The 14,581-nt window shown below is 41.4% G+C and overlaps 1 protein-coding gene across 8 annotated transcripts in view; it reads right to left on the reverse strand.

The window, feature by feature from the left end:
• TRPM3 (transient receptor potential cation channel subfamily M member 3) overlaps window positions 1–14,581 on the reverse strand; it is a 714,607-nt gene that overhangs the window by 467,312 nt on the left and 232,714 nt on the right. For 3 of the 8 annotated variants that reach the window (XM_056523084.1, XM_056523080.1, XM_056523083.1), the window contains exon 1: window positions 1,359–1,697. The exons of the other annotated variants lie outside the window; for them this stretch is intronic. In XM_056523084.1, coding sequence (XP_056379059.1) covers window positions 1,359–1,448 — 90 coding nt within the window. In that variant the 5' untranslated portion in view covers window positions 1,449–1,697. Of the gene's footprint in view, window positions 1–1,358; window positions 1,698–14,581 lie in introns of those variants that run through there. 8 annotated transcript variants of the gene reach the window in all.

Consider the following 14,581-nt stretch of genomic DNA (forward strand, 5'->3'; position numbering starts at 1 on the left):
GTATTCCAACATATGGTTTCAGAATAATAAATAATGAAATGTATAATAAATATTCAGTTGCAGGTTTTTCCTACACTAGAAAGCAGCTATTTCTTCCAAGGAGCATTTTTTTCAGTGACAGTATGCATTTCATTACTACTGTACATAAGCTTACATGTCATTGTTTCCCCCACTCCTAATTCCTCTGCGTGATCACGCGTCCCCTGGAATAGCCTCTTGTCATTACTGTGCCGACATCTGTCAGAGACCTGGCGTACACTAGTTTGTCTGGCTGCTGTTCTGTAGATCTGTGGCTTATCAGAAAACATCTCCTAAACAGACTGGTCCTTGATTCAAGAGATACACATTCCTATACAATGAGATTGACCACTCATATAGAGTGAAAACTACTTCCAGTACCAAATGGATCAACCAAAAAGCTCTGGTACCCGACATGAATGTCAGATGTTAGGCAGATCCTATGATTATATAATATAAAGCCAGAAACTGATCAACGTCCATTAAACCGCCTGTGCCATTGTAATATGCTGCATTGTACAACGTGGTACAAGATCAAGAACACAATATTCCTAACTTTTACATTTCTTCTTTTTTCCCTTTCTCCTTGTTTTATACTGAATGGCTTCCAAAGTCCAACGCATTTGATAGAAGATTTCCATTTTCTAGCACGATTAAATATTTAATGACATGCAAGTTTGTGGTGAGCTGAACAGTATTTATTTGAGATGGAAGTGACTTGACAGTAAGATGCATTACATCACAAGATTATTGGTTCCAAAGAGGTTAGTGAAAAGCAGAGAAGCATTGAAATGTATGAGAGTTGACTTTAATAGTCTGCTCTCTGGGCAATAAAGTGAATTTTAACATTTCGGTTCCTTTAATGACTCTTTAATGCGATGGTCACAACCCTCGAATAAAAACCTTCCATTGTGAGGCTAGCCTCTCTGGGTTATATAGTGACCTAGGAAATAAGCATTATATCAATTGTGACAGTCTTTTGTTCCCTGCAAACACATCCTGGAACTATCCTTCTGTGACAAACGTCCCCAGGCACTACAGAAAATACTTAGGGTTTGCAAGACATTTAGCTGCAGCCTTGGACATGTAAATACATTGTAACATCGGGTGAGAATCTATCACAAGAACACAAGATTGGTGCTTGTATTTTTTTTTATGCCAGTTTTAACCCTACACACAAATGTCTAAACTGGAATAATAACAAAATCCTCTGCTACATTCCACGCAGCTCCCTATCATAGAAATGCAGATGAACTAAGTTAACACTAGACAGAGTGCAGAAGCTGCTATAGTAAAACATCAATTGTCCCCAATGACATGCCATCCTTTTGCTTTCATACCTTTAGGAGTCTGACAGAAGGAAGAAAGGCAGCATGGCAAAGCTTCCGAATGGTCCAGTTTAGAGGCCGGGGAGCATCAATCTGACTCATGACCCTTTGTAATATTCCACAGGGAAATTGAACATCAAACCTAGAGAGATATCTAAAGAACAAAAGAGCCCTTGCAAATCTGACATTCCCCGCTCATCAACATGTCCACACCAGCTTTGTAGCAATTCCGTGCAGCTGATGCTCCCGAGAACTTGGAAGGCTGGAAAAGTGGATTTTCTTTTAGCTCCTTATCCTCCGTACAAAAAAAAAAAAAATCAACCTCCTGTCTTGAAGCAGCAGTGCTCATGCATACCAAATGTGGCTGAATGGAAGCGATCAGCCTGCTGCTCAGGGGAGGGCTGCACTGTTTAAAGGAGAGGGGTAGCCTGCAGAAAACAGGAATCTACCTCTCCGTCTTGTGTGTCTCTCCTTCACCCCCTCCTCCTCTCCTTCACTGTTTCTAGTTCCACATGCTGTTTCTTTCATTTCACACACATAGCATCTCTTCTGACTGTATCCCACTCCCTGGCTTGCTTTTTATTTGTTTTCATATCTCCACTTGTTTCACAGTGTGAAGTGGATACGATCCCTTTACTTCATAACTGGGTTATGCATAGCATCTCATTAAGGGAATGAAATGAAATATACACATGAATTAGGACTAGAAGACATAAAGTGGATGCATAGAATGTGTCACTATCGATCTATCTGTACCTATTTGTTGTTATCTATGTGTCTATCATCATATTTACTATCTATTTATCAATTAATTTATTCATGTTTTCTATCCAATCATCTATTTACATTTAGTTGACCTACCTATCCATCCAACCATCTTCTATCCAATATTGCATTACAGTAACTGAAAAATATATGTAATCTATCTATCCTTCCATTTATCCATCTAGCTATCTGTCATATCTATCTGTCATATCTATCTATCTATCTATCTCATATCTATCTATCTCATATCTATCTATCTGTCATATCTATCTCATATCTATCTATCTATCATCTATCTGTCATATCTCTCTATCTATCTCATATCTATCTATCTATCTCATATCTATCTATCTATCTATCTATCTATCACATATCTATCTATCTATCTGTCATATCTATCTATCTATCTGTCATATCTATCTATCTATCTATCTGTCATATCTATCTATCATATATCTATCTGTCATATCTATCTATCTATCTCATATCTATCTGTCACATCTATCTATCTATCATCTATCTATCTGTCATATCTATTTATCTATCTATCTATCTATCTATCTATCTGTCATATCTATATATCATCTATCTGTCATATCTATCCATCTATCTATCCATCTATCTGTCATTTCTAGCTATCTATCCCATATCTATCTATCTATCTGTCATATCTATCTATATATCCTTCTGTTTGTCTATCTGTCATATCTGTCTACCTTATATCTACTATCTATCTATCTATCTCATTTCAAAGATTTTATTAAGTTTTTCAAAGATACATATACTTGTGATCACATCTCAATAAGTCATCATTCAACAATACACTACTCAAAAAAATAAAGGGAACACCAAGATAACACATCCTAGTTCTGAATGAATTAACTAATCATATGAAATACTTTCGTCTTTACATAGTTGAATGTGCTGACAACAAAATCACACAAAAATTATCAATGGAAATCAAAATGATCAATCCACTAGCTGAGTATCAGGCGTTGCCCAGTTTTTCCTTCCTAATCCTTGTTGGGGAGGAAAATCAACAGAGGAAGCTTTTGACTTCATATCCCGTCCTCATAAATTGTCATATCTCAACCCCATATTCCATCCTCATATCAAGACCTCATATCCCGTCCTCATATCCTGTCCTTCTGTCCCATCCTCATATAACGTGTCCTCATATCCCGTCCTTCTGTCCCATCCTCATATCCTATCCTTATATCCCATCCTCATATCCCGACCTCCTATCCCAACCTCCTATCCTGTCGTCAAATCCCATCCTCATATCCTGTCCTCAGGTGGGACTGTTTTGTAATGAAGATATTGTAAGCTGAAAATAGAAGGGGACGTGGCTTTGTGGGATTGGACGTGATTTGCAAGTCAGACCAATGCACAAAAAGAGTAGATAATAAAATGGGTGGGGCTTAAACAGTGGGCGTGTCTTTGTGAGATGGAGTGTGGCTTGCAAGCCGAACTGACACATTTACCAGGAGATGCAGAGCGGAGCTTGTGGAGTAAGGTACTGGAAGTCACATATACCTGCATGGGGCTTGAAACAAAAACCCATCTTTTATATCAAGGTGTAGGTAAGGGTTAATCTAACTTTTCATATATTTTTATTTGACATATAAGTAATATGTGTACCAGGTATTATTGAAATATCTCCTGCTGTACAGAAGTTAAGCCGGAACATATATTTCCTGTAGATTTGCATGGGACTTTAAACAAAAACCCCAACCCTCACAAATGGGGGTAGTTAAGGGTTAAATTAAATATTTTTAGTTGACATATAAATAACATGTGACCAAGTATTATCGAAATATCTCCAGCCGTTTGGAAGTTATGCAGTAACATATATTTCCCAAAGACTTGTATGGGACTTTAAACAAAAACCCCAACCCTGGCAAATGGGGGTGAGTAAGGGTTAAATCACCTATCCTATGTTTGTTGTTGACATATAAGTAACGTGTGCCAAGTTTCATGTTAATATCTTTAGCTATTTGGACGTGATGCTGGAACATGCACAAACACACACACATACATTCACAAATGGAGTTTTATAAATATTGATGGAGGTCTGGATATGGAGTCTCAAAATCAAAGTGGAAAACCACACTACAGGCTGATCCAACTCTGATGTAATGTCCTTAAAACAAGTCAAGATGAGGCTCAGTAGTGTGTGTGGCCTCCACGTGCCCATAAGACCTCCCTACAATGCCTGGGCATGCTCCTGATGAGGTGGAGGACTAAAGCATCTGCCAACTCCTGGACAGTCTGTGGTGCAATGTTACATTGGTGGCTGGAGCGAGACATGATGTCCCAGATGTGCTCAATTGGATTCAGGTCTGGGGAATGGGCGGGTCAGTCCATAGCAGTCCAATGCATTCCTCTTGCAGGAACTGCTGACACACTACAGCCACATGATGTCTAGCATTGTCTTGCATTAGGAGGAACCCAGGGCCAACCGCACCAGCATTTGGTCTCACAAGGGGTCTTAGGATCTCATCTCTGTACCTAATGGCAGTCAGGCTACCTCTGGAAAGCACATGGAGGGCTGTGCGGCCCCCAAAGAAATGCCACCCCACACCATTACTGACCCACCGCCAAACTGGTCATGCTGGAAGATGTTGCAGGCAGCAGAACGTTATCCACGGCGTCTCCAAGCTGTCACATCTGTCACATGTGCTCAGTATGAACCTGCTTTCATCTGTGAAGAGCACAGGGCGCCAGTGGCGAATTTGCCAATCTTGGTGTTCTCTGGCAAATGCCAAAAGTCCTGCTCGGTCTTTGGCTGTAAGCACAACCCCCACCTGTGGATGTCAGGCCCTCGTACCACCCTCATAGAGTCTGTTTCTGACCGTTTGAAAGGACACATGCACATTTGTGACCTGCTGAAGGTCATTCTGCAGGGCTCTGGCAGTGCTCCTCCTGTTCCTCCTTGCACAAAGGTGGAGGAAGCGATCCTGCTGCTGGGTTGTTGCCCTCCTACGGCCTCCTCCAAGTCTCCTGATGTACTGGCCTGTCTCCTGGTAGCGCTTTCATGCTCTGGAAACTACGCTGACAGACACAGCAAACCTTCTTGCCACAGCTCGCATTGATGTGCCATCCTGGATGAGCTGCACTACCTGAGCCACTTGTGTTGGTTGTAGACTCCGTCTCATGCTGCCACTAGAGTGAAAGCACCGCCAGCATTCAAAAGTGACCAAAACATTAGCCAGGAAGCATAGGAACTGAGAAGTGGTCGGTGGTCATCACCTGCAGAACCACTCCTTTATTGGGGGTGTCTTGCTAATTGCCTATAATTTCCACCTGTCGTCTGTTCCATTTGCACATCAGCATGTGAAATTGATTGTCAATCAGTGTTGTTCCTGAGTGGAAAGTGTGATTTCACAGAAGTGTGATTGACTTGGAGTTACATTGTGTTGTTTACGTGTTTCCTTTATGTTTTTTGAGCAGTGTATATACAAAGTACATGTATTAAAAACATTCTCATGGTTTCTGTTCCCAATACTTAAAGGGGTACTCCGGTGCTTACACATCTTATCCCCTATCCAAAGGATAGGGGATAAGATGCCTGATCGCGGGAGTCCCGCAGCTGGGGACGCCCGCGATCATGCACGCGGCACCCCGTTTGTAATCAGTCCCCGGAGCGTGTTCGCTCCGGGTCTGATTACGGTCGACCGCAGGGCCGGCGGCGTGTGACGTCACGCCCCCACCCCCGTGTGACATCATGCTCCGCCCCTCAATGCAAGCCTACGGGAGGGGGCGTGATAGCTTTTTTTGAACCGAGAAAATGGGCGTGTTTTTTGTTAAAAGGGGCGTGGTCCCAACAAAGTGCTAAAAACAATCCGAGTACGTTGGAAAACACTCTGTAAACTGTGTGAATTGTGTTTGCTGAAAAACCGACAGCCAAGAGGATGTGTAAAAATGACTAAAGCAAGCGCGTATATGAGGCATAAGACTTATGCCTCATATACCCCTGATGACGTGACTGCTGTCACGAAACATGTAGGGGAGGCATTGTTTGTTTGGTTTTAAGATACAGCGGAGTGTCCACAATATAGATCCTGTAGCACTGCAGACACAGGAGATGCATGATTTGGAATACCAAATAGCAATATAATTATATCAGTTGGACAAGATCAGCATGGTTTTTAAAACTGTTCTCTTTACCCCAAATACATTTTAATATGCATTTGAAATAAAATTGAAGTTTTAGGGAGGGTGCTTTAAATAGGGTTTTGCACCCCCACCTGGAGCAGCCTCTAAGTGTGGGGTTTCGATATTATTTTGGTTTATAGTACCCTAGCACAACTCCTGGGGCATTTGTTTGTTTAATAAAACATGTAACATGGCGGCACAATGACAGAGCCTGGAGATGGCATCAGTACGAGGAGACCATATAGTGGCTGAATTGCACAGCCTGGAGGTGACTGAAGCATGGGGAGACCATTGAAATTTAAGATTTTAAAATTGAAATTTAAGATTTTTAAATTGAAATTTAAGATTTTTAAATTGAAATTGAGGATTTTTATTTAAATTTTAACTCCCAAGTTTTAGTGTCCCGGGCCCCGGCGTGTGGGTACAAAGGACCAAATTTCACAAGGAGTCACATATCACATGGCAGCAAAATGAGAGAGCCTTGAGGTGGCAGCAGCAGCATGAGGGCCATGCCAACTGAGGGTTAAGTCTGAGGAACCCACTGACTGTTGACTGGGGGTGTCGGATGTCACTTGGGAAGAAGTGGAGGACCGAGTGAACCGATCAATCATGGCTGCTGGGTTGCTGGTCGAGACACGACTGCTAGTTGACACGGGAGCTCAGACCTCTCGCTGCGACTCTGGCTGCCACACTCCCCTACTCTGCTGCGACCTCTGCCTGCGCCTGATGAATTTAGGCTTCTGCCACTCAACTGTGCATGTCCTGGCACTACTCTGCTTGACATACTTGCGTATATGAGGGGAGTATAATAAGCTTCACTATGCTTAAAACAGTATTTGTCTAGAACAGCAGCAGGTGTGTACTATTGGCTGTCCTTTCACAGTATATCGACCTTTGACAGATTAACAGGTACAAAATAGTACACTACTTAGATGTACATATGTGGTATGCACTTATGAGGGCAGAAAAATGTGCTATAGCACGCTTAAAAATACTTATTTTTACCTGTATCTGCTGCAAATTTTTATATATTTATAATTTAGATATTTATATTAGTCAGCACCCTTATCTTGTTGAGCAGCGATCAAAAAGTTAAAATAGTTAGTTTAAAAAAAACATTGCCTTTGAAAAAGTTTGGGGGGTTTGGTGTTCCTCAACAAAGGGGAAAAAAATATGTATTTTTGCACAACACCAGCAGTACACAACAGTGCTGCAGCACACAGTCGCTATGTAATAAACCCAAAATTGTACTCTTACAGACTATTAGGAATGGACTGCTGGGTATGTATTATAATGTCTACAGACTAGTATAACCAGCAGACCATTTGTTGTGGAACAAAGAGGGCAGGAAAATGCACTACAGTACGCTTAAAGAACATATTGGAGTAAAACACCAGCTGGTGATGACTTTTACCTGGACTTTCACAGTATCTAGACAGATTAACAGGGACAAAATAGTACACTACTTAGATGTATGTATGTGGCATGCAGTTATCCCCTTATGAGGGCAGAAAAATGCGGTGCAGTTCGCTTAAAAAAAACATATTTTAATAAAACATCAGCCGGTGAGTACTTTTGCTTGGACTTTCACAGTATCTAGGCCCTTGACAGATTAACAGGTACAAAATAGTACACTACTTAGATGTACGAATGATGTATGCACTTATGAGGGCAGAAAAATGCGGTACAGTACTCTTAAAAAAACGTATTTTAGTAAAACACCAGCCGGTGATTACTTTTGTTTGGACTTTCACAGTATCTAGGCCCTTGACAGATTAACAGGTACAAAATAGTACACTACTTAGATATATGTATGTGGTATGCACTTGTGAGGGCAGAAATATGCGGTACAGCACTCGTCATTGCGCCTCGCAATGAGCCAGAAGCACCGCGGACAGGAGCCAGAAGCAGCGTGGACCCGACCCCGGCAACAGGTAATCATAAAACCGGGGATGGGGGAGGCAATGGGGCAGCGGCGCCGATAGCCAGGCGGAGAGAAGCGGCAGCAGCAGGGCTCTAGACCCCAGGAAAGGCAGGGGGAGAGAAGCGGGTAGCGACGGCCTCTCTCCCCCTGCCTTTCCTGGGGGCTTCTGGGGGGTCAGAAAACCAGGGGGGGATGGGGGAGGTAATGGAGCAGCGGCGCCCGAAGTCTCTGGACCCCAGGATAGGCAGGGGCAGAGAAGTCGGCAGCGACGGCAGGTCTCTGGACCTGCAAAAGCCGCTGCAGTTAATTGATTTAAAGCGCCCGCTTTAAATCATTGAACTGCAGCGGCTTATCGGCGTATAACACACAGATAGACTTTAGGCTAAAAATTTTAGACTAAAAATGCATTTTATATGCCGATAAATACGGTAGATATTTAAATTCCCTAAAAAAATCACAAGTAATGGTGGCTTGGAGTTACAAGAGGATGAAAACTAATACATTACTGTAAATATGATTCCACTAAACAGTAACTGGAATGAACAGTCATCAAGGTGCAGATCAATATCCAATGGAAATTATTCAGGAATTTTTATGAAACCATATATAAAGTATAAACTGCACTTGGCAGATGTAAAATTATTAAGACATGTATGACCAATGAACAAAGGAGACATTTCTGTTAAGGGTGCATCTATCAGAGATGCCCATGAGAACATCTTCTGTCAGAGAGGATTTCACTCTTGTGTCTACTAAAGACTCCAGCGAAATGTCATGGGAATGAGTTTACAGCATCCAGTGTAAGACATGAAGTTTCAGGTACAGTTTTTGACAAGACTAACCAGGGTATTCACAGCAAAGAAACATCATTATCCAGAGGCATCTACTACTCCTATATTCATACCATTACCCCACAGGGAGTTCATTAGACTTGAGCACGACCAATTTTTGTTTTTTTTCGGATACATTTTTTTCGGTTCTGTTCTGTTAAACCTTCGGGTTCTGTTAAACCTTTTTTCCGTTCTATTCGGAAACTGTTCGGCTGTCGGATGCATTTGTTATTTCGGATCTATTCGTTATATATATATATATATCATTCATTTCACTTTCGTTTTCAGACGATTTTGATATTTGTTTTAATGCTTATTTCTAACTCTGATTTCTAACGCAGGCCTTGCTGATCCTCTCTTGTAAAAAATAGCAAGTGTTACCTTAGCTTGTTTTGCCGTTTTCTCTGTGCCAGAAGCCAAGTATTCCTCAGGTAAACTGTCCATTTCTGCAAATCCAGTGACTCCACACTCCAGTAACACCAGGCAAACTCTCACAGGACGACCACACAACTAATTAAACAGCCTCACTGTCTGTGATACAGTAGGGATCGACTGGAATAAGCTAATTGGCTAAAAGGTATCATGTGACAATGAACTCCGCTCATGTGACCTCCCAAGGACCAATTGAAAAAAATCGAATTAATTATTTACTTTCGTTTTACGGTTAACGAATACATTAGTTGTCTTCCGATGCATTTGTTATTTTACGAATGTATTTGTTAATCTGATGTTCGTATAATCGTGGTTATTCGGAAATGTTCCAAATATGTTTTCGTGCGTTCAGATCAATTCCAACGCACCAAAGCGGTAACATTTGTATAAATTAGCATTTGTGTCGAAATCAATTGCACATATCTAGAGTTCATTATCAGAGGATGGGGCAAAGGAGGAAAGCTTATATAGTATAACCATCATATTATGTTTAATACCTGAAGCTACTTGAAAAAAACAACAACTTCATACTACACTTAAAATAAGGACCCATGCACATTGTATGCATGCATTACACAGCATCCGTAGCTTGCTATGGGACCATACTGTTCCTACGTGTGCTCTGATTTTACATGCAGATTTTTTTCTCATATAAAATTTTGGCTTTCTCTAGTACTTGCTGTATTATGGAGAAATTATGGAGCATTGCTTCTTGGAGGTACCCATTGGTGGCATATGTCTACTATGCCACTAGTTCATGGTACAGACCTTTGGGGACTCTATGTGCAAGCATACAAGGTCAATGTAAGTGAACTCCATAATCCTTTTAATTTAGACAAAGTAATGGTAGATGTAAATATATCAGTGTTGTGTCCACCGGGAGATTCTACATGATAAGAACAGGTTTATACTGACTCTGCTGTGTTCAGGTAAAGTGTGCCTGTCATAAAAACCTTTTGACATGTCGTAGCGCAATTCCATGCCAATTTTGCCTTGCGTCAAACTCTCCTTGGCTTCAGTGGGTTTTCGACAACTTTATGCACACTTTATGTGGAATTTCCACATGGACATTTCCGACGCTGATGTGAATTTCAATGGAAGGATGAACATGCTCATTCTTCCAGTTAAATCCACTAGTAAAAGCTTAGTTTGTACGGGACTTCTACGGAAATTCTACGGAAAATGAGCACCAGTTCCTCATTATTTCTGCTTCGTTTTACCATGGGGCAGTAAGAGGATTTCAGCAAAGACATTTCCATAATGTTCTGTTCTGTAGTGTTAACATACTCTAAATGTCTGGTTGTCAAACTAGTGGTCACATAACTAAGCAACAGTACTGAACTGTATGGACGCAGCAGAGCTGGGAGGATACAAATGGCACTACAGGATTACTGGTGGTGAGTGTGCATTATATGGAGGGGGGAAAACTGATGCCTCTTTAAAGTAATTTCAATTGTAGAATTTTTTTGATTTGGAGATTTTAAGTAAACTATATTTTCAGAGAAAAAACATTTTCAGCACTGTGCGTGATAAAACATTTTTTTCAACAGGATATCCATTTTAAATAAATGCCCACATGGGGCGCTGTTCTCCCCGCCATATGTACAGTAAATATACAATAGGGGATAAAGCTTCCTGCTGTTTATCTCCACAGCACCCATCTCCAGAGCGAGATCCAGTGTAATATGATTCTATGGTGATTCTACGACACTAAGTCTCATGCTGGAGATGGGTTCTGTGGGAATTGAGCTGCAAGCTAAGTAACCTATTGCATAATTTGGACATTTAGGTGCAAAATAAAAATAAAAATATGTTAGAAAAATTACAATTGTACACAGTGATCTTTTCATAAAATTGATTATACAGTTGGAGGTATCCTTTAACTTCCATTTAACTGTTTAAATCTTTGTATTAAATATGACAAGAGAAAACAAGGCCAGGCATATAATAAAGTCCTCCTATGCAGCTTGGTTAGCAGGCTTTGAAAAATGCATGCTGATGGGTTGACACTTGTGGGCAGATGTAGGGAGGATTCTTTCGACAATGATAATTTAACCGTTGAAGCGGTAGGCTTAGCTGGCAGCATGAAGCACGCTTACTTCATTCCCTTTTAATGCCTCCAAAAAATCTGACTATAACATCCTGTCATGCTTTTTTATAAATGAATTGGTGAGATAGTATTGCAATGGGACCACACTGAATGTCAGAAATACCTGACTGTAATGTAAAATAAAGATCATTAAATAAACAAGCATCTATTATTTTATCTAGTTGGAGAACTAAAAATATAACACAGAGTGGATTTTGTTATGTGACACAACTTAATATTACAATGACTTCCTAACCATACTAAATTAGAATTGTAAGGTCCAACATAAAAAAATATATAGCCTGCCTGGTTAAAAAATAACAAAATACACTATACTCACCAGCTGTTTTTTGCTCCTAGGCCTCTGGGGGTTAACTTATCCTGATGTTGTGCTTTTCCTGCATTGCTGATCTCCATCAAATGAAGAGCCATGAACAGTACTGGAGGACACTTCCACAGTGGATTGACCCTCCAGCTATTGCACTACAGGCGGAGGGGGGGGGGGCAATCCACCCCACTATACCACCAGGGCACTGTTTAAAGGTCCCTTTAGATGATGCTGTCTGACAGCTTAGACAGTGGCGATCTAAAGAGTTAAAATCTGGCTGCGGCAGCCAACAGCTACTGAAATCAGCTGAAGTTCACCAAGTAGGAAGCAGGCTCGAGTCAGGAGTCCGCTCCAAACACCCTGTGCGGCACCTTGGCAGACTAGATCTCTCACGGGTCACGAAAGGGTTAAGCAAGGTATATCAAGGCTTTCATCTCCTCTTATTAGCAGTAATTCAGTATTTAGAGTATTTAGTGCTCTCTGCTGACACCTCTGTCTGTCAAGAGCAGGAGAGGTTGCTATGGGGATTTGTTCCTGCTCTTGACAGTTCCTGAGACAGACACAGGTGTCAACAGATAGCACTGTGGTCAGACAGAAAAGAAATTCAAAAAGAAAAGAACTTCCTGTGGAGCATACAGCAGCTGATAAGTACTGGAAGGATTAAATTTTTTAAATAGAAGTAATTTACAAATCTGTTTAACTTTTTGGCACCAGTTGATTTAAAAAAATAATAGTTTTAGAGGAGATGGGGTGTCACCATCGACCTCTAGGTCGACGCTACGCGCCTTAGCGCTTACCATGCTCTCACCATGCGCTTATGGCGGCGCCCCACTAGGGAGATGTGGGGGGGGGTCCTAGCAGTCGGACCCCCCGCGAACAAACACTTATCCCCTATCCTGTGGATAGGGTATAAGTGTAATGCCGCTGCAGTTGTCCTTTAAGGGATTCATGATGGCCTTGAAGGAGTATATGCATGGAAATCTGTTTTCCATATGATAACAAAGCATTGGAGGTCAATAGACAGCAGACAGAGCTCTGAACTCCGTTAAAGGGGTACTCCACTGGAAAACATTTTAGGAACTGTCCAGAGTACAAGCAAACCCCCATAGCAAACCTATCATGCTCTGGACAGTTCCTTAAATAGACAGAGGTGTCAGCAGAGAGCACTGTGGTCAGGCAGAAAGGAAATTCAATAAGAAAAGAGCTTCCTGTGGAGCATACAGCAGCTGATAAATACTGGAAGGATTAAGATTTTTAAATAGAAGTAATTTACAAATCTGTTTAACTTTCTGGCACCAGTTGATTAAAAAAAATGTTTTCAAGTGGAGTACCCCTTTAAAGCATATAGCTTAGGTCAATATATAAAATACAAGTGGAGATGCTCAGTAAAGTCTACATAAGCAATACATACTGTACCTTTAATATATTCCTACCATCAACATAAGGAACAGTAAAATGTGATGACTGAATGTATCTCATCCTCAGGGGAAACCAAAAACTGTCAAGTTCATCACACTTTTATGATGTCATGTTTGACATGGTTGTATCCATGACAACCTACATTTTCAGGATGGTTCACTATTTCTTACTTATAGTGCTTAAAAATGGAGCAAGACTAGATAGATGGCTTCCCTATGCTACTTTATTTAGTACAGTAGGTTGTACTTTTACAATATTCAAAGCACTCAGAGGAAAATTCAGGAATCGTGACAGCGTGAAATGCTTTGAACTAAGCCTTGTCAAGCACTTGAGATTACCTCCTGTAGAAGTGTCTGTTGTCAGCAAGTGCAGGAGCCAGGTTCACTTTAATGAGTTTATTTTAGAAAATGTCACTTAAGGAGGTACATAAGAGGTGTATGATAAAGAACAATCTGGAGAATTTGCTAACTTGCAACTCCTATGCATATGCAGATTTTGTCCTTTGTAAGCGACTACCCAAGCACAGAGGCATGGTAGCCACCATCTATACTTTTAGATCCAGGTTTAGTACGAATTAAAACTTTGGGACCATTTAATGGGGTACTCCACCCCTAGACATCTTATCCCCTATCAAAAGGAGAGGGGATAAGATGTCTGATCGTGGGGACCCCCACGATCTCTGTGCAGCACCCAGCATTCATTTAGAACACTTGAAGCAGGTGTCGGGGTCATGATTTCATGACCATGCCCCTTGTGACACCATGCCCCCTCAATGCAAGTCTATGGGAGGGGGCGTGATGTGATTTCACAAGGGGTGTGGTCATGACATCACAACCCCCGCCACTCGCTCCAAGCGTTCAGAACAAAATGTTTCAAACACTCGGGCAGCGGAGTACCCCTTTAAACTCAAGTCAACATTTTCAGTCTGAACAAATATCCCAAAATGTCAGACAATCTTGATTGATTCATTGCTTTACTGAGATTCTCACTGTATGAATACATCAAAACTATCACTTTTCTTTTTTCTATGTTTAATATTAAACTAGCATGACATTCAGCTTCAGTGCGTTCCTGGAGGTAAACATAGCTGGCTATAGTCTAATGCAGTGGTCGGCAAGCTGCGGCTCGTGAGCCACATGCGGCTCTTCACACACTTTATTGCGGCTCCATGGTGGAGCCGGAGATGTCAGCTGTCCCGCTCCACCACTCCGTCACCTTTCACACACGCTCCGGGCTGCGGCTGCTCCGTTCTTGAAGTGTCAGTGACAGCCGCAGGGACGCCATCCACGG

This window comes from Hyla sarda, chromosome 1, assembly GCF_029499605.1.
Source record: "Hyla sarda isolate aHylSar1 chromosome 1, aHylSar1.hap1, whole genome shotgun sequence".
Classification (NCBI taxonomy): domain Eukaryota; kingdom Metazoa; phylum Chordata; class Amphibia; order Anura; family Hylidae; genus Hyla; species Hyla sarda.